The sequence below is a fragment of the Lonchura striata genome, chromosome 9 (assembly GCF_046129695.1).
Source record: "Lonchura striata isolate bLonStr1 chromosome 9, bLonStr1.mat, whole genome shotgun sequence".
Taxonomy (NCBI): Eukaryota; Metazoa; Chordata; class Aves; order Passeriformes; family Estrildidae; genus Lonchura; species Lonchura striata.
Window position 1 is genome coordinate 8,791,023 of NC_134611.1, and position 18,969 is coordinate 8,809,991.

The following is an 18,969-nucleotide window of genomic DNA, read 5'->3' on the forward strand; positions in this document are numbered from 1 at the left end:
CCCTGTCTCAAGGGGGACAGTCCCCCTCTCCCTGCAGCCTTTCCCTTCGTTTTGCACAGGGGACAGTCTGTGTCCCAGGGAGGGATGGAAGGAGCCCGAAGAGGAGGGAGGGGGTGGCAGAGGTCCCCCAGTCCCACGTGCATCCCCACGTGCTGAGGAACCCACGGAGATCTTGCAAGCCTGGGAAGGGATCCAGCCCAGCTCTCACACTCCAGGAGTGGGTATCTGCAGAAAGGTTAATTTTTTTTTAATTGAGAATTATTCAGAAGTAGCCCAAAATTTGCACCTTGTGCAGCAGAGCTCTGTTTCAGCCCTGGCTCTCTGCGGGGCTTCCAGCGTGCGTGTCTGTGTAAAGGGTGGGCTGGTGCTGAGGAGGGAGGAAGGAGAGGCTGAGGAGGCACCAGAGAAATCCTCAAAAGGGGGAAGGGCTGCTAAATCCTCAAAAGGGGGATGGGCTTCTAAATCCTCAACAAGGGGAATGGCTCCTAAATCCTCAACAAGGGGAATGGCTCCTAAATCCCTGCTGCCGTTCCTGCGCGGGGACAGATGGAGCATCCCGTCGGTAAAACGAAAGTTCTCCATAGATTTTGGGAAACCTCTCCATATCTAAGCATCTTAAACATTGCAATGATTCAACCCAGAGGTCTCGGGAGAGCCCTGCGTTGCACCAGCCGGGAATCGAACCCGGGTCGCAAGAATGGGAATCTTGCATGATACCACTACACCACTGGTGCGCTGCCACCGCCTCCCCGCGGGCCGCCAAGGCTGGGCCCGGCCCCGTCCCGCGGGGTCCCACGCACGGTGACACGCGTGGGCAGCGGCCGGAACCCCCTGCACAAGCTGAGCCAGAGCCGGGGCCGCTGCCGGCGCTTAATGCCATGCAGGAATGTCCCGGCCCCACAATGTTTAACCGCGGCCGGCGCGGGAGCCGAGTCCTGCGGCTCTGGGATGCTGGCCGGGGATGGGGGGATGCACACCCAGCTGCGTGAAGGGTTCCACGGGGTCCAGACCCCCTGTCAGCCCCCTTCCCTGCCTATGCCTGGAGAAATGCTTCTGAAAAACAGATTTCTTTTGCCAAAAATGAAAGTGAGCGCCAAGCCATGCAGTAGGGATCTCTTCTGTGAAGAAATTCTGGGAGAGGGTTCAGCCTGGAGAAGAGAAGGCTCCAGAGAGACCTTAGAGCCCTTTCCAGCACAGAGACTACAGGGGAGCAGGGAGGGACTTTGGACTGTCACAATTTTCCCAGGGAAGCTGTGGATGTCCCATCCTTGGACACATTCAAGGACGGGTCTTGGAGCAACCTGGTCTAGTGGAAGGTGTCCCTGCCCATGGCAGGGGACTTAGAACAAGATGATCTTCAAGGTCCTTTCCCGGCCCAAACATTCTGTGGTTCTACAGGTAAAAGCTTCTGTGTCTCCACCAGATTCCCACACTCCACGGGAGCAGTGACACAGTGACATTCTGCCCTCGGATGATGTGTGGCCCCATCCAAACAGCATTCCCAGAGCCACCACACTCCCCCAGCCTGGGAAGGACAGGCAGGAGCTGAGTCCATGCAATCAGTCTGGTAATGCTTCCCCTAGAGAACATCTCACAACCCTGTGGCAATGTTTAGCCAACACTGGAGCCTTCATTCCCCACCCTCCTGTTGGCCATAAAAACACCCCAAGTGTGTAGGTGCTCCCTGCCCTTCTGCCTGGCTGCTTTGGTGACACAAGGTGAGTGAAGGGTGCAGGAGTGTCACAGGGGTGTGGCACCTCAGGTACAGCCTTTTCTTGCACACCCTGCCCTCTTACCAGCCCAGCACTCCCTGGGTGGGAAGGGAGCACAGAACATCCCTGTGGGGTGCTGGGGGACAGCTTTCCCCCGCTTTTGTGCCGGGGGGTTGGAATTGCAGGGGTTTTAAGCTCTTCCAGCTCAGTTCTGTGATTCTGTGGAATTTGCTGAAGTCTCCTCTGCCAGCACACATGTGCTCCCAAGGTTCCTGGTGGGGCCAGGCACAGGCAGACCCAGCCCAGCTTTCCCAAAACAGAGCAAGGGACTCTCAGCATCCCCGTGCTGTTGGATGCACTCGTGCTTTGATCCAGACCAGGGGTGGGGGGGGGCTCAGCCTCACAGATCCCTGCAGTCCTGAGCAGCCAAAGGCTGTGGCTGCCACCAGCTCTGCCATCTCTGTGTGCTGGGGACAGGCTGTGGAGAGCCCCTGTGCTGTCCCTGTCGTGGTGACAAAACAGGCTGAGACCCATCCACATGGTTTGGCGCAAACGCTTTTTATTCACAGGAAGTTTGGGGACGATGGGAGCCAGCAAAGCCACCTGCAGCTGTTGACACTGACCCAGCAGACAGTGTGCAAAGCCACCACCTCAAGTGCCATCACCAGGGGTTTGGCTCAGCTGTGTCCTCCTCCTTGTGCCCCCAGGAGTGCTGGAAGCTGGTGCTTGTGCAGGGGACAGCACCATCTGTCACCTCCATCACCCCTCTCCCAGCCTGGAGATATGAAGGCTGCCTGCTGCAGGAGACTCAGGATCAAATTTTAATTTCAGCAGAGCTTGGGTAAGTGGGAAAAAGACTTTGAGGACATCCTGCCTGACAAAACCCACCTGCATTGAGCAGATTTTGCCTACCTAAACCTGATCCTGTTCCGAACAGCACAGCCAATCCATTCCCTTCCCAAGCACAGTATTTAGCCCAGACCCTGCCCAGCCCAGCTTCTCTATGCCCACCCAAATGGCTCTGGCAAAGAGGCCTTATCCCATATTCTGTTAAATTCAGGAGCAGGGTGTTCCCCCTTTGGGTCTGGGGGAAATGACAGCCTCCTTAGTGGCTGGGTTGCACAAGGGGTGCAGCACAACACAGGGACAGGCAGGATCCTGGGGCCACTGCACTTTTGGGGACAGCCCCCTTTCCTCCAGGCTGTGACCTGTGCATCTTCTCCATGAGGTGAGTCCGTGCCAAGTGGCCATTCTTTCCAGGAAATCAGTTTTCAGGCTCAGAAAGGCCATCACTCTCCTTGAGCAGAGCATCCGGCTCCTCCTGGAGCCCGTAGTAGAGATCATCCTCCTTCCCGGGGCCTTTCCAGGGGGCTCGGGGCTGCTCTCCCCGCCCCGGGGAGCTGCTCGGGGGGCGGCCGGGGTGGGTGGAGCAGGGCAGGGTGCGGCTCTGTGGCGTGGGGCTGCCGGGCACGGAGCCCTCCAGCGATGGCGTGTCCATCTCCTCCAGCAGGGATGCCAGCGGGGCATCCCCCGGGGCTGGCCGGGCGGGGCTGCGGGGACAGGGTGACACCAAACACGGCTGGGCAGGAGCTGCCCTCCCCCGGAGCATCACCGGTCCCCTCGCTGGGTGGCTGGAGGGGCCTGGGATGTCTGTCCCTACCCCAGCCCTCGGTGCCTGCTTTTTTGGGGATACCTGCCTGCCAGGTTCCTGCTGCCCATGGGGTGAAGTAGTGGCTGTCCTTGCATTTCCTGAATCTACAGCTGGGATGGTAAAGCATTGCACCCATCCCAGCTGTAGTTACATTTCAGCAGGTGCCCAAGTCCTATGCCCTGAGCCTGAACAGTGACCCCAGTCACCTGCAGAGCCCTTTGGGACCTCCCAAATCAATGCTTGGGCATCATATGTGGCACTTGGTTTGAGGATGATGTGCTGTGCATCTCATTTCTATCAAAGTCTGAGCAGGAACTTTGGTGATATTCTTGTGAGGGACATCGTTTGTATTGATAAAATGAAATAAAAGCAAAATGCAAACATCAAAATGCAAATTACAACCAAAGGCCATCTACATTTCCTCCGGGGAAATAATTTGGCTCAGAGGATCCTCGTGGGTTGAGACACCATCCCACCATTCAGCGGGGCCAAGGGTGTGGAGGCTCGGTGTTGTGAGAGCAGCAAAAACCCCTCTGCACCCTCTCCCTCCCCCAATACTGGGGGTCTGGTCCCCCCATTTTCACCCCAATCCCGCAGGCCCCACGTACCAGCTGCCTGCTGCGGTTTCCAGGCGAGGTGCCGGCTGCTGGAGGGGCTCTCCCAGCTCCCGGTGGATCTCTGCTCTGGCTTGCAGGGCTGGCTGGGAGCAGCTGCAGGGTCTGGGCTGTGCCGTGCCTGGGGCTGGCACCGAGCTGAGCCCCTGCCTCTGAATCTGCTCGTAGGACGGCAGGCTCTTCTCGTAGGTGCTGCTGGCCTCTCGGTTGGGGCAGGGGGCAATCGAGCTGCAGGCAAAGGGATAACAGGGTGCTGAGCAGACCCGGACCCTGTGGAGCTGGGAGATGCTCAAGCACATGCACACAGGGCTCCATCACCTGAGGGAGTGGCTTTAGAGGCCATCAAGGCCATGTCACTGCCCACACCAGCAGCAGAGCCAGGGGATGCCTGCAGGAACACCACTGGATGTTCTACATCACTCGGGCACAGCCCTGGGAGGGGCTCAGGCAGCCTTTGCCTCTCCCAGCCTGACCCCTGCTTGGCATTTCGTGCTGCAGTGCCAGACCCTGCCCTCAGGGCACACACACCACTGCTGTGGGACCCACCCGGTGTCCTTCTGTGGCAGCACCATGGGTTTGTGGTCCAGGAACCGCTCGGCCTCGAGGTCCGCAGGGATGAAGGTTATCTGGGGGGAAAAGAGAGCAGAGCCCAGGGGCTGTGCTGGGCATCATGGAGACCCTCGGGCCTCACAGTGGGAAAGGGGCGAGAGTGTCCCTTCAGCTGGGTTTGGGGTCTTTTCCCACCGTATTTGGATGTGTTCCTTGGAAATGGCTTTTTTGAGGGAAATCAGAGAAGAATGAATGAATCCAGCAAAGCCCTGCTCTCAGTGCCTCTCCCCTGTGGAGTCACACATGTCCCCAAGCCCAGAGGGAGTCCCAAGGCCCACACAGGAGGTCAAGAGGTCAGGGACCACTGAGGGTGTCCCATCCTTGAGCTTCAAGCATGGTGGCAAAGCCACATCTCCCTCCCAGCTGGGGCTGAGCTCGGCTTTGAGTGCTGCTGGTTTCTGCTCCACCCCAGTCCCAGAGAACACAGCTGCTCTCAGAGGCCCCAGCCAGTCCTGGATCCTGAGGTGGCTCCCCCACAATTTGGAGGGCAGCCAGGTTGTTGACAGGCCACCCAGCAGTGCCCAGATCAGTCCTACAGATGCCCTCTCCTTGGAAAAAGCCCTTTTCTGCCAGCCCCGTTTCCCAGGGCAGGGACGCGTGGCTGTGCTCCGTGCCGGCCGTGCCCTCTGCCAAGGAGACTGCCAGGGCAGGGCTGGGCTCAGGGATCCAGGACCCTCCAACCTCCAGGGCCACCACAGTCCCTTCCTGGCAGTCCTGGGAGCCTGCCAAGCCCTGGACCCCAAGGAAGGGGCTGCGTGGGAGAGATGAACACAAGTTTATTTCCTTGGGATTATTCCCTGCTGCCTCTTTGAAAGCAGAGCCCCAGGCTCAGGGGGTGAAGCACACAGGGCACATCCTGCAGGCATCAGCAGGGCACAAGCCTCACAAAACAATTCCCCTTCCAGATTGCTGCAGCTGGCTTCCCCTGGGGAAACTGAGGCACAGCCTGAGGCTGCACGTCCACAGCTGCCAAAGCCCCCCAAACCCAGCTGAGCCCCGCAGAGTGCTCAGCAGCAGGAAGGATCTTACCTTTGGGTAGCACTGGCACATGCTCCATGTGATGCCCACGGCTACGAGCAGCACACCCAGGACGCAGAAGGTGATGTAGTACTGGGGCTTTTCCACGCTCATGATGAACATCCCCAGCATCACCAGGAAGAAGCCCAGGATGATGAACCCATAGCGGAAGGTCTTCTCCTCTGCCATGGGCTCCGGGTGGGGGAGGCAGCAGGAGAGATTTTGGGAAGTCGTTCACCTGGGCTGCTGCCTGCTGAACACACCTGCGGCGTAAGGAGAGGAGTGGTTTCTCTTTCCAGAGGCTGCCAGGAGCTGAGGATCAGCTGCACGTTGAGCTGGTCCTGCCCAGGGCTGAGCCAGCCAGTTTTTAATGGGTTTGTAATGAATGCAAACACTGCCCCACCGTTCACACTCCAGTGGAGCCACCCGGCACGTGTCCGGGTAACCTTCCCTGCAGGCACGCTCAGCCAGACCCCACACCTTGGGAAGGGACGGGGGGAACAGGGAGCACGGCTGCAGGGATGGGGACCCACGGCCCAGCTGGTGCTGTTGGGATTTTCCCAGCCCTGGGCACTGGAGCTGGACTTGGTCATAAATCAGAGCTGGCACAGCCCCAGCAAGGGGGGATGCCAGGGCCCAGCATGTTCTCAAGGGCTGCAGGGCTGCAGCTGGAAAAGAGGGAGTGCTCCGGGCTCTTTTTGGAGGCTGGGGGATTTGGAACAGACCCTGCCTTGCTCTGGCTGAGTGCTTAGACTGCCTCGCTGGGCTGTGAAGTAGGAAGTAAAGCCAGAAAAGGATGAAGTGAGGTTGGTCCACCCAGGGAGAGTAAAAACAAAGCGTCCCTGTGCCCTGTGCACACTTAAGTTCGAGCTGGGGTGTTAAAATGCATCTCCTCCCCACCACACATCCAACAGACAGACAGTATTGGTTTTATTCCCTCATTTTATTCCCTTGATACACCTGGTTTATGACAAATAATTGTATTATAAACAGTATGTCAGAGTGGCTGGGGAGCCACTCTGCAGTGCTGCGGGGCCACAGGGGCCCAGGGCAGCGCTGAATTTCGGTGGGATGCAGGAACTGGCAGCAACCCCTGCCACAGCTGCCCTTTCCTCTGGGCCAGGCTGCACCCCCAGCCGTGGAGGGCAGGGAGGGAGGGGCTGTGCCACTCGGGATGGCTTTTCTAGGAGGCTGCCTGACACACCGAGTGCACTTGGATGCTCTGACCACAGGCACGACCCGCTGAGCATCTCTGACACCCAACGAAGTGAGGCGTGGGGAGTCGGTGTTCAGGGAAGCGAGGTGGAAGGGATGGAGACAGGGCTGGAGGGGCATTGCAAAGGCAGAGAAGTGAATGGTGGAGACAGAGCTGGGCTTTCTCTGCCCAAATTACTCGGTCTGTGCTGCAGATTTATTATTGAGTGGGCAGCTCCCAGCCTGACAGGAGCTCCCCAGGGTGAGCAGGGAATGCAAAGCCTCTGAAACCAGCCGCGGTTTTATTAAAAATATGAAAGCTTTCCAACATGCCAGCTACCCCCGACGCTCTGAACACATCTCCCGCAGAGCCCACGGTCCCCCAGCGCCGGAGGCAGCGCTCGGCCGGCCGGGAAAGCCGGGCTGAGCCTTCCCACTGCTCGCCCAGGCTGCTCCCAGCCCCGGCAGGGAGAGGCTGAGTTTGAAGCCGAGGGGCCGGGCAGGAGCCGCAGTCCCGGCCGGGCTGGCCCGGCTCAGAGCCCCCGCACGATGATGTTCTCGTAGCTGGGCGGCGGCATCGCCCGCGGCTCCCGGGGCTGCGCCGCGTCCAGCCGGGCCGGGCTGGGGCGGAACAAGGCGCTGTCGGAGGAGCTGCGCCGCCGGCCGCCCTGCCAGCCCTCGTCCTCCTCCAGGTAGCGGTACAGGGGCGGCGTGAGCTCCTCCTTCCTCCCCGGCGGCTGCACAAAGGCCGGGGCAGCGTGGGCAGGTCTGCAGCTCAGGGCTTCTTCGTAGGTGGGGATGGCACTGGAGTCCCAGGTGCTGCGAGGGGAGAGGAAGCGCACGCCATCAACATCTCAGCACCCAGCTGGAGCATCCCAGCACCCCTGGAACATCCCAGCACCCCTGGAGCATCCCAGCACCCCTGGAACATTCCAGCACCCCTGGAACATCCTAGCACCCAACTGGAGCATCCCAGCACCCAACTGGATCATCCCAGCACCCAACTGGAGTATCCCAGCACCCTGAAACATCCCAGCATCCGGCTGGAGCATCCCAGCACCCAACTGGAGCATCCCAGCACCCTGAAACATCCCAGCACCCTGGAACATCCCAGCACCCAGCTGGAGCATCCCAGCACCCAGCTGGAGCATCCCAGTGCCCCATTAGCTGGAGCATCCCAGCACCCCTGGAACATTCCAGCACCCCTGGAACATCCTAGCACCCAACTGGATCATCCCAGCACCCAACTGGATCATCCCAGCACCCAACTGGAGCATCCCAGCACCCTGAAACATCCCAGCATCCGGCTGGAGCATCCCAGCACCCAACTGGAGCATCCCAGCACCCTGAAACATCCCAGCACCCTGGAACATCCCAGCACCCCTGGAGCATCCCAGCACCCAACTGGAACATCCCAGCACCCAGCTGGAGCATCCCAGTGCCCCATTAGCTGGAGCATCCCAACATCCCCTCAACCCCATTGTCTGCAGCATCTCTGAGCACAATTAACACTGGTACTGGGGACAGTACATGGGCAGGTTTTGCTGAGGTGTCATGTGCCACGGGGTGACTGCGCCAGCTGCTTCCTGGCATCCAAGAGGTTTTGCAAGAGGGTGCCATGGGCAGGAGAGCATCCTCATCATGCCTAAGCCCTAATTCAGCCCTTGAAGAACAGAGGCTGCTGACAGCTGAGAGAGCAGTTTGGCACAAGAACCTGGACAAGCACCAGGCACCCCAGGTCACCATGGTCACACCCCACTCCCATGCCAGCCAGAGCCCTCCCTGCTCTGGCCAAGCCTGGTGCCACTTCCAGCAGAGGTTTCCTGAGCAAACACAGCTTGTGTACAGTTAAAAGCTCTGACAACCTTTGCCCTCTGCACATGGCCTTGCTTGCACCCTACAGCACGGTGCAGCCCCAAAGCTGGGGTGCTCTGAAAGCAACTCATCATTGCAGGTGAAACCCAGCCCAGTGTGCTGGGGAGGCAGCAGGCATGGGAGGGCACAGGGGGTCCAAAGGAAAAGCCATGTGCTCCACAGAGATGCCTCCATCCTGACCCTGGCAGATCTCTGTCCCAGACACACTGCCCCAGGCTTCTCTGCCAGGGATTTTGCCAGCCTCAGCTTGCACAGGAATGCCACCTTGGAAATGTGGAGAGGGGGATTTATCCCAGCACAGGATGCTTTGCTGGGGCTGGAGGAGCTGCTGCAGCACCAGCACTGCCAGGGTGCTGCATCCCATCCAGCAGGGGAGCTGGGAGCTCAGGGAAAGGGATATTCCCCACAGGGGCACAGCAAAGTCCCTCCCTGGGACAAGGAACCTCAGCCCCAGATACCCAGACCTGTTCACAAGCTTACAGATACCCAGAGATGGGCACTGAAACCCCTGGAGAGCCAGGAATGTGCCTCCCACTCCAACAGTGTTTTTATGGTTTAATGTTCTGAAGAGTTTCTCTTAGTGCTGCTGTTCCCCAGAGCCCGATTTATGCTGGAGCCAAGATCTTTGCTGTGACCCCATAAAGCAGCACTGGGAAGGGCTGGCTGGCCCTGCTTCCATGGCAGTCTCCAAAAAAACCCCCCATATTTTATCAAAAACCTTTTAAATGAAAAAGTGGAAGCAAATCTCAGGCTCACACTGGAAGATTCAGGGAACCTCAAAAGCAGCAGTTGTGTTCAGGGCAGGGTAAGGAGTCTTTCTATACCCTGAAATGGCCTTCATAAAGGACCTTCTGCCTACATTTCTATCTTGATGCCATCCTAAGGATTATTTTCCTTATTTTTTCCCCCATTTAACTCCCTTGTAAGAAAGACTTTGCTTCCATTGAGGGTGTTATAAACACTCTCATCTTTACAGAGCATTGCAGACCTGGCAGACCAGGACTGGAGCTCTGAGTGACCCTCCCCTCCCACCCCCACATCCAAACCTTCTGCCAGAAAACCAATGTGTTCTTCTGCTTGGTGGCCCTGCTAAGGACATGTGTCCCTCGGCACGTGATGGCCCTGCAGGGCAAGGAGAGCTGGAGCGGGCACGGAGGGGGTGGGCACGGAGGGGGTGGGCACGGAGGGGACCGTGGGGCTCGGGTTGACATTAATGAGCAGGAGCATTGCTCGGGGGGCAGGAGGAGAGCACAGAGCAGAGTTGTTGCTGCCTCTGTGAGTCCACCAGCTAACAAGGCTGGGAGCAGTGACAGCCAGACCCATCCTCCACCTCTGCCCACCCCGGCGCTGGCAGGGACGAGGCTCCCACCTGCAGTTCCACTTCTCCGGGGGCTCGGCCGTGAAGTACTGCAGGTCCCTGGGGAAATGGTACTGGTAGCGCCGGGACACCACCCTGGCGTTGGCCTTCACCGACCACAGGAGGCCGAAGATGAGGAGGATGCCGCCGATGCCGCAGCAGAAGAAGCTGACGGAGCGGAGCAGGGCGCTGGAGGAGGAGGAGGAGCTGGGGACGGCCTCGGCTTCCCGGGGAGGCAGGAGGCGAGCCCCGCTGCCGGAGCCCACCTCGCCATCGCTCCACCAGGCAAAGCACAGCGTCCCCGTCACCAGCAGCACGGCCCCCGTGATGGTCAGGCCGTAGCGGAAAGAGGCGGCTGCCATCCTTCGGGAGAAGGGTTTAGGAAGGGAGAAGAGCGAGGCAAGGCATGAGAGAGCCTGTAAGACAAGAAAGGTGCCAGGTTGGAGAGGGACAAGCTCATGGAAGACCTGCGGGAGAAGCTCATGGAAGACTGAGTGAGGAGGTCCTCGGGGCTTGCAGCCCCTTTAGCCATTATTGTTATCCATCAAAAGGGGCATTTCCATCCATTTGGTGGATAACAATTCCATCAAAAGGTGGAAATTGCATTTCCATCTCAGATGGGAAGCCCTTGGGAAGAGCAAAGTCAGCACCAGGTTGGACCCATAAACTTCCCAACAGCCTGGTAAAAACATCCCAGTTTTCAAGGAGCAGCACAAAGGCAGGATGGACACCCCAGCTCCAGGCACTTTCATAGCTCTTGGCTTTGGGTTTTATTCCAAACTTCCTCCCAGACTTGGAGTAATGCCAGTTGGGTTTTCTGGGTTTTCTAAGCATGGCTTATGGAAGAGGTCGGGGAGAGGAACATAAATTTAAGATGTCATCACTTCCAAATTATCAGTGTATCTCAGTGTGCCTGTTTTCTCCTCCAGAACCGATGACATTGGAAAAATCTTCTCAATCTTTATCCACATGAAGTTTGGCACACAGAACTTTGCTTGCCTGGGTCAGCTCCAGTGCAAATGTTCTCAAGTTCCTGTCAAGATTGATCCTGCAGGTGTTATTAGCATCTTCACCCTCCCTATCGGGGTGGTTTGGGGTTGGTTTGACAACCAAACAGGTGAAGTAATGCCACATATTCTTGCTGGGTGTCCCTTCTCAGCTATATGTCACATGCAGAGAGATTCCTTGGTGCTGGAAAACTTGGGGAGGGAGAAACGGTTGCTGATCTCAGTCCCCATTGCTTTCTTCAGCAAACAGCAAACATCTGCTCCCTCAGCTTGTGCATCCCCAGCTCCCACCTAACCAACTAACCAGGGAGGCAGAGTGGTCCCTCCCATGCCCTCTGCTCCCTGCCCAGCAGGAAGATGCAGGTTCAGCTCCCACTTCTCAGTGGACAAAAAGCTTTGGACCATGTGGGAATTAAGCACTAACACCCCCAAAGAGATTCAGTCCTGGGTGACTCCAAGGTTTGTCATGGTGGCAGTGCCAGCAGAGAGCTGCACATGAGCTGCCAGGACAGGGGAGGAGCTCCAGCAGAGGTTGGTGGACAGATGGATGACCCACTTAGCTGTCACCTTTGCCTTCATCACTGTGCCTCTGTGTCAGTAACAGGACCATCATGTGCTGGCTTTGGTCTCCACTCCTCCAGGCAGGGCTCATCTCCTACAGAGGGGTCTTAAATTGTACCCTGAGATCTGGAAGTGCAGAGCCAGAGCCAGGCAGGGAGCAGAAGTCCAGCATGGACTCGTTGCCATCAAGGTCAGGTGGAATTATATTATTTCAAGCTGGTATTTATCAGATGGGCCCACTAAATGGAAAACCAAATTACCTTGTACTGAAAGAAACACTATCTGATCTAACCGACATTTAATGAAGGAATCTGATGAGAAGTGAGATTTAGGACAGCTGAAGGAGTGGGAGTCCCAACAGCTCACTCCAGCTTTTGTCCCAGGGTCACAAGCCCAAAATGCCACCTGGGCTGGCTGTGGCCAGTGGTCATCAGCTGTGGCCACCTGCTGGGCAGGCAGTCATGCTCCTGGGCTGAGAAAAGGCAGAGCTTCCCTCTGTTATGGGGGGCATGTTTGGATGCTCCCTCCTGAATGGCAGGGGCTTGGCTGAGCTGGGATGGAGCAGAGACTGTTGGAGATGGTATCAGATGCTGTCAGGGATCAGCATCCCCAAACCACCACTGAACATGAACAGGACACAGCAGAAGAGCTGGACTCAGGTTGCCTTGCAGCAGGAGATGCTCAGGAGAGAACAAGAACGCCACTGACCTGTGAATGCAGCCTCTTTTCAAGTAGAAATTTCAGCGTATTGTTTAGCAGAAAAAAAAAAAAAAAAAAAGTCACCCAAAAAAACTCCTACAGCAAAGCTCTCAATCCAGCTGCGTGGAAATGTCAGGGCACTCCAAACTGAAACACTGGACTGAACCTGCACCAAGAGTTTAAATGCTCACCTCCTGCACAAACACTCTCCTCATTCTGGGGTCAGTCTGGTGAGGTTTGGGAGACGCTCTGAATTCCCAGGTAAGATTTAGGAGATGCTGTGATTCCCCTGCCTGGGCACGGGGAATTTTGCAGCCTCCAGCACTGAGCACATCTGGGAGAGCTGGCAACGAGGAGGAGGCGGAGGGAAGGTGGAGAAGCCTCCGATGGAGAAGCCTCTGGGAGGAGATGGATTGACAGCTCGAAAGAATAAACTCTTCTGTCTCTTGACGAGCCCAGCGCAGCGCGGGGAGCTCCCCCGCGCTGGTGGCACTGCCACCGCTGGGTGACAATGCCACCGCGCCGTCCCCTTGCCAAGCCCCTTCTGGGGCTGCCACAGCTCTCCTGAGCCTCTCCGAAAGACTCGCGGTGTTTTCTCAGCACACCAAGCGCTGGAAGAAGAGTGAAGGAGCAGGGAGCGAGGTGCGAGGCTGGGGCAGGACCCGAGGCTCCCGCAGCCTCTCCCGGGGCTCTCAGCATCTGCACAGCAGTTCTCCCTCCCCATGAGCATTCCCAGCACACGTTTTCACGGAGCCACAGCAATTGTCGGCTCTCCAATGCCTTTCCCCACTTTCCGAGCGCCCCTGACATTTTGTTCTGCCCTGTCTCCTTCTCTGACCTGCTCTGAAATAGTTTTCCGGGGAATAGATTTGCACGTTGCATGTACAAACAGATAATGTTGATAGTTTACATAGTTCCAGTGAGCCGCTGAGAATAGCAGCCCCCATATAAAGTTATGCAGATGGTGATTCATAGGGTCTACTAAGCATTACTCAGAAAAACGCTCTTTTCAAGCAACACGGGAAGAGAAAAGAGTTTTGAACCTCTCCCACCGCCATCAAGCAGAAATCCACCTCCACACCCGTCCCTCCACGGCACTTACAGACCGTCCTTCCGTACGGGGCTGGAGACCTTTTTTTAATCACAGCAGAACGGCGGGCAGAGATGCACCAAACAAAGCGTGAGCGTGTCTTTAGGGAGATCCCTTCCTGCCTCCATCCAAAATCGCTATTTTGTTGTGCTAATCACCACGGAGCGTTTGGCCCCCACTCAAAGCAAAGTAACAGCGATGCTTTGGAAGAGCTCCCAAGAACTCCGGCGCGCTCAGCCTCCCGAGGACAGAGCAGAGCCCCGGCGTCCCCTCAGCGCCCCGCGTCCCCTCTCCGGCGCTGCCCGGCCCCGCGGGCTCTGTCCGCCCGGCCGGGGGTGCCCGTGTCCCCCGCTCCCGGTCCCCCCGTACTCACCGCGCCGGCAGCCGCGCTCCGGCCGAGGCGGCTCCGCCGAGCCCGGCCCGCGGGGCGGGCGGGGCCGGGGGCGGGCGGGGGGCGGCGGCGGCTCGGGGCGGGCAGGGACCGCCGCTCCTTCCCGGCACGGCACGGCACGGCACGGCACGGCACGGCGGCTCCCGGCTCCCCGCAGCCCGTTCCCGTCCCGTCGGGGCGGGAGTTCAGGATGCAGAGCCCGGCAGGGTCCCCTGCGGCTGGGACATCGCTGCGGTCCTGTGTGCGCACAGCAGCGTCTCTGCCCCAGCCTTGCTCTGTGACCACTTCGGTCCTCCTCACCTCTGTGTCAAGCGCTAGTATTGTCCCTTTTCCTTATTCGTGGAATAGAACGGTTAGGGTTTGGAACGACTTTTTAAGGGCCATGTAGTCCAACCCCCCTGCAACCTGATCTTCCACTAGATCAGGCTGCTCAGAGCCCCATATCACCTGGCCTTCAATGTTTCCAGGAATAGGGCATTCACCACCTCTCCGTGCCAGTGTTTCATCAACTTCACTGTAAAAAAAATATTTCTTTATAGCTAATATAAGTCAACTTGGTTTTTTTAGTTTAAAACCATTACCCTGCAGCACTCAGGACATCTGGATATTAAACAAGCTGAGGGTGCTGTGATCTGAATTTCAGGATGGTCGGTATGACAGCATCTGGATCCAGGCACAATTCCTCATCACGGAGCTGGAGGGAGATTTGATCAAGAGCTGCTGTACCGTGCTGTGCTATGGCTGTTCAACTCTCACATCCACACATCCACAGATGCACCACGCTGCCCTTGGGCTACAGCTGAGCATCACTGGCAGGCAGAGCCATTTCTATGGATACCCTGGGCTGCTGTTCCCGCACTGCTTGGAGCTTCTCATCTCACCAGCTCAAAACCAGCTCAAGGTTTACCTGCGCATGCCACAGGGACTGATGCAAAGCCCCACTGTGGAATTCCTATCTGCTTCATACATGATTAGAAGTCACTTAGCCCACCTGAGAACGTGTGGGTGTAGAGCTCCATTTACCTGTAGCCACTGTGGAGTGTCACAAATGGCAAACTGAGGCACACAGGGGGCTGGTTCACACAGGAGTGGCCCTGCAGCAGGTTGGGTCTCCATCCTAGAGGAGCATGGGGCAGAAGTCCCCAAGGCCAGCACTTAGTGATGTGGAGGCACTGTGAATCAGCAGTCACCCTATCAAAGGACAATAAGACAACTTTTTCTGTTCCTTACCTGAAATGTGATTGTCAAACAGCATCTGAAGCACTTTAAGGTGGTGTCAGTGCATGGCTCCATGCTATTCCCAGCACAGGGCTGCAGAGTGAGATGGCTTTGTGCCAGCACACTGGTTTTTCAGCCCCATAGCCATCCATAACCTTCTGCCTTGCCCAGGGGTCTGGGCAAATATTCCACCACAAGGTAGAGGCTGGAAGTGGTCAGTGGTACCAGCACCTCTGTCTGCTTACCAGCACCTTGGCCAAAATGCATTTTACCCCTCTAAGAACTTTCCTGCAGGTGGAGAAGGTGCTGCAATATGGGGCACAGGGAAAAGGCTTCTCCAGAATAAAGACAGAATATCTGTGCAAAATATGTGAAACATCCCATGTATGGTGAAACTGCAGTGGAGAAAACAAGGAGATATAAAAGACAGTTACAGCCCCTGCAAGAACAAGAACAAAGGAGGAACGGGGAAGGAGATTGTTCCAGTAATTGCCTCCCCCAGGTAAGGATGCTGAGCCTGAGCAACACTGCTGGCACAAAAAAATGCTGCTTTTTGATTCATTGTTCACCTAATTTTGCTGCTGCAGCAAATCACATGTAAAATAGTACATTTCCCTGTATAATCAAGATAAATAAGCCAGCTTTTTCATTAGGGGTGTCGGTGTGCAAGCCAAGAATGAATTTGGATGCACCAAGTCCAGAGCACAGGCTCCCTGACAGAATCCTCATTTATGGCACCTGGGCCAGGCCACAGGTGTCCATCAGTGATTTGGCACAGAGGACACTCACCCCATGCCCAGCTGCCCCCAGCAAGAACCTCTAGTCACATCCCCTGTGACAGAGTCGCAAAAGATCCACTGATGTGTCTTCAGGGGTCACATCTCTGCAGGCATGAGGTGTCCATGTTGTCCAGATCCATGGAGAAGCCATTCCCAGAGGCTGGCACACCTCATGTTTTCCCAGACTCTGGGTGCAGCCTGCCAGGCTGACAAGGGGCTGCAGCATGAGGATGCCATGAGGATGTGCAGATGGGAGAGAGTTCTGGCATCCAGCACGTGGAAAGCAAAGGAGAAATCTCCTGCTGTTTATCTTTGCCTTAATTTGCATCTTCTTAAAATGCCTAATTAGTCGTGCAAGTTGATATACTGGCTCAGGCACTCCTACTTAATCCAGTCAGCAAACCCGAGCTTTGAAAATATTTGCCCTACATCTTCACATGAGGCAACATTCACTGGTGTCCTTTGGGGTTGAACCTGCAGCTGGACATGGATCTCCCTGTGGAGGTCTTGCTGCATGGGCAGCTGGAGGGTTTGGGAGCCCTCCTTTGTGGTCTCCATCAGGAAATGCCAAGCATTTGGATGTGAAAGGAGATCAGCCCCCTGACCTCAAAGTGGTGTGTGGATTTTTTGGCTAGTTCACCTAGAAGTATTCCTCCTTCAGATCAGCTGTGTTTTTGACCCAAGACTTTATTGAATGCCAAAGTCCTTTTCATACCATAATATTTACTTTGTAATATATCTTATTATTAAGTTCCAATGGCTTTACTGAGTTTGAATTATAACAGGAGAACAAGATGTGTATGAAGTTGTTTAATATCAGTTTCTCTTGTGGTTCCTCCACTAGCTATGTCCATCATCTAGCAAGCCACTAGACCCAAAACCTCTGAGTGTTTTAAAGCTTAAATTTTGCTTACTCAGCTGTAATGATGTGCCAACCAACAGCCTGTAAATCTGCACCACACTGAGGAGAACAGCTGTGGTGGAAAGTTTTGGAAAGGGACTTTGAAAGTACAGATAGCATCATCCACAGAGGGCTTTATGGACAAGCAATGCTCTCAAATTCCTCCAGCTCCTTCTCTGAGACTTGTGTCTGTACAGGAGCACCTGGCTGAGGTGCCACCTCCTCTTGGGGCTGTTGTGTAGAGAAATGGGTATGATAAAGCTTTGGGTTTCCATAAGAGAAATGTCTGTGTTGCAGATGAGGACAGAAGGAACTTTTTAGGAGCTTTCCAACAAAATCTGAAAAGGATTTGAAATTTGCCCAACAAGGGCTGGGGGAAGAAAATAGTTAAATCCTGATGCCTCAGCTCAGCCTTTAGGCAGACAAAACCTTTCCTGAGCTCCTGGAGATTTTTGCTTCAGGGAAGCCCCGTGTCTGAGCTTCTTTCTTTCTCCATGAAGAGGCAGCACGGTTGTGTTACACGTGGGTAACCCACCATGCAGCGTGTTTTACATGCCACAGCTGCTGCAGCTCTGCTGGAGTGTGAGCTGCAGTGAGGAAACATTGATTTCCAGCCCTGTAGGCTCCTCAGTCAAGCCTGATGTCAGTCACATCTATCACACTTGAGCAGAGAGAGCTATGGAGACATGCCCTGGCTGCTGAAACACAGCAGCTGCTTGCTTTACTCCACACATCAGATATCTGAGCTCCTGTGTATCCTTGATTCCAAATGCTGATGTTCAAAGGAGCAGCAAGAACTTTGATTAAACACAAAACTGGCTAAATTTGCTTCCCAGTGAACTCAGCATGAGGTGTGAGATGAACTACAGTTATGCTGACATCCCCAAGACCTGGTGCTTCTTCATGTCTGCTGCATGCAGCCATTACAGAGCTCTCCAGGGAGCAGGGATTGGGTTGGGCTTTGTTTATTTTTCAGCCCAAAAATGCAAAAGAGAAGCTCAAAGCAGCATTAATTATAAATTTTAGAGAAAAAGGGTGGAGCAGCCATCTAGCTCTTCTGGTTGCCACCACATGTGAAGCCCTTGGTGTCCAACACACATCTGTCCCAGATGTTCCACAGCTGTTTTCCTTTCCCAGTGCCCCTGCATTATCCCACTGCCTGCCTTGGCATTGGGCTGCCCACAAGCACTTGTTCACATCAGTGTGCTGTGCTGGGAGGTGGCTGAGGATTAAAATGCTGCCAGCAAACCTTGCAAACATCTTGTTGGAAGCATGACAGCCTGGGGAGAGACACAAGGAATGGCTGAGAGGAGGAGGGTTACAAGGTTTCTTAAAGAATCACCAGCTAAGGTATCAGCAAAAACAGATTTAATATAAAAGCAGCAGCACAACGAAATTTGTTGGCAAGGTTCACTCTATTAGTTATTAAAGGTTAAAGCACAGAGAGGAAAAAAAGCAAACAAAAAATCCAATGTCAATCAATCCAAACTGATAGAAACACAACATTATCTATGTGAAGGCTGGGCTGGGGAGGGGGAGACAAAACGACAGGAGACAGTAAGGATAAAAAGGAATATATCCTAAAGGCACAGCAGTTCTTCAATAAACAGCACTTAAACTTAACAGCACTTAAACCTAAGAGATTTAACTTATGTTGTCAGTTAAGCCAAACAATACAGCAAAGGATTCATAGAGGATTTACTATATCACAAAAGTAACTTACCTACAGGCCTAACTTCCTTCCAAATCTAAAGTACTTAAGGATCCAGGAGAGCAGCATTCCCAGGACATTTGATGCAGCAGACGCACACTTGCATGCACACTGACATCAAGAGTCTGTACAAGATACCTGTAAGGAATTCCCTTCTAATTCAGTGAAATACTCACCTGGGATGCCTTTGGTGCCCTGCTGTGCCCAAAAGCCTGTCTGCTTTCTTCACAGCTCATCTGCAACATCTGCTGTTGACCCAGTAAGAGCTCTGTGATTCCTACCCGCACAGCTTGCCTTGCTTTAACCCAGAACATTTACATCTCCTTACACAGGTTTCTAGGTAACTGAAGATAATTTGGAACTCTGCAAGAACTGACAGGAGGTGAGTTTGGGAAATAACAGGCTGCAGCTTCTCTGTAGTGGCATTAAAAGAGTCAGCGGATATCAACACTCATCTCCAGTGCCACAGCTCCCTCAGTGGGGAATTTGCCTCGCACTGGTTAGCTCTGTGGTGTGAGGCTCTGAGGAGACCCCGCTCCTGATGTTCTCCTGATGATGTTCTCCTGATTTCTGCCTGAAAGGA

At 55.2% G+C, this 18,969-nt stretch overlaps 2 protein-coding genes and 1 non-coding gene across 5 annotated transcripts; all 3 read right to left on the reverse strand.

The window, feature by feature from the left end:
- Positions 1-663: 663 nt before the first annotated feature.
- Positions 664-734, reverse strand: TRNAG-CCC (transfer RNA glycine (anticodon CCC)). The gene has a single exon. It is a non-coding gene; the product is annotated as a tRNA-Gly (tRNA).
- Positions 735-2,976: 2,242 nt separating this feature from the next.
- On the reverse strand, positions 2,977-5,792 carry BSND (barttin CLCNK type accessory subunit beta). The gene is made up of 4 exons (XM_077785338.1): positions 5,616-5,792; positions 4,524-4,603; positions 3,972-4,205; positions 2,977-3,262 (listed from the first exon to the last, which is right to left on the reverse strand). Exons 1-4 carry the CDS (start codon positions 5,790-5,792, stop codon positions 2,977-2,979), a joined length of 777 nt encoding a protein of 258 aa, XP_077641464.1.
- A 735-nt stretch (positions 5,793-6,527) lies between these two features.
- Positions 6,528-18,710, reverse strand: TMEM61 (transmembrane protein 61). Of its 3 annotated transcripts, XM_077785339.1 has the most exons (4): positions 13,399-13,423; positions 12,488-12,907; positions 10,042-10,445; positions 6,528-7,616 (listed from the first exon to the last, which is right to left on the reverse strand). In XM_077785339.1, the coding sequence occupies exons 2-4, from the start codon at positions 12,509-12,511 to the stop codon at positions 7,331-7,333; spliced, it is 714 nt and encodes a 237-aa protein (XP_077641465.1). In that variant the 5' UTR covers positions 12,512-12,907; positions 13,399-13,423; the 3' UTR covers positions 6,528-7,330. The 3 variants fall into 3 exon arrangements, with proteins under 3 accessions (XP_077641465.1, XP_021398635.3, XP_077641466.1); XM_021542960.3 differs by lacking the exons at positions 12,488-12,907; positions 13,399-13,423 and adding an exon at positions 18,563-18,710; XM_077785340.1 differs by lacking the exon at positions 13,399-13,423 and having other exon boundaries at positions 12,488-13,032.
- Positions 18,711-18,969: the final 259 nt, after the last annotated feature.

Bases quoted from the DNA above. Each gene is read 5' to 3' on its own strand.
- TMEM61 (XM_021542960.3), bottom strand. From the start codon at position 18,700: ATGTTCTGGGTTAAAGCAAGGCAAGCTGTGCGGGTAGGAATCACAGAG. The intron at 10,446-18,562 runs GTGAGTATTTCA...CTTGTCTTACAG, and splicing joins GGGCACCAAAGGCATCCCAG to GCTCTCTCATGCCTTGCCTC. The intron at 7,617-10,041 runs GTGGGAGCCTCG...CTCCCCTCGCAG, and splicing joins CCGGAGAAGTGGAACTGCAG to CACCTGGGACTCCAGTGCCA.
- BSND (XM_077785338.1), bottom strand. From the start codon at position 5,792: ATGGCAGAGGAGAAGACCTTCCGCTATGGGTTCATCATCCTGGGCTTC. The intron at 4,206-4,523 runs GTGGGTCCCACA...CTTTGCCTGCAG, and splicing joins CTGCCACAGAAGGACACCGG to CTCGATTGCCCCCTGCCCCA. The intron at 3,263-3,971 runs GTACGTGGGGCC...CTGTCCCCGCAG, and splicing joins GAAACCGCAGCAGGCAGCTG to CCCCGCCCGGCCAGCCCCGG.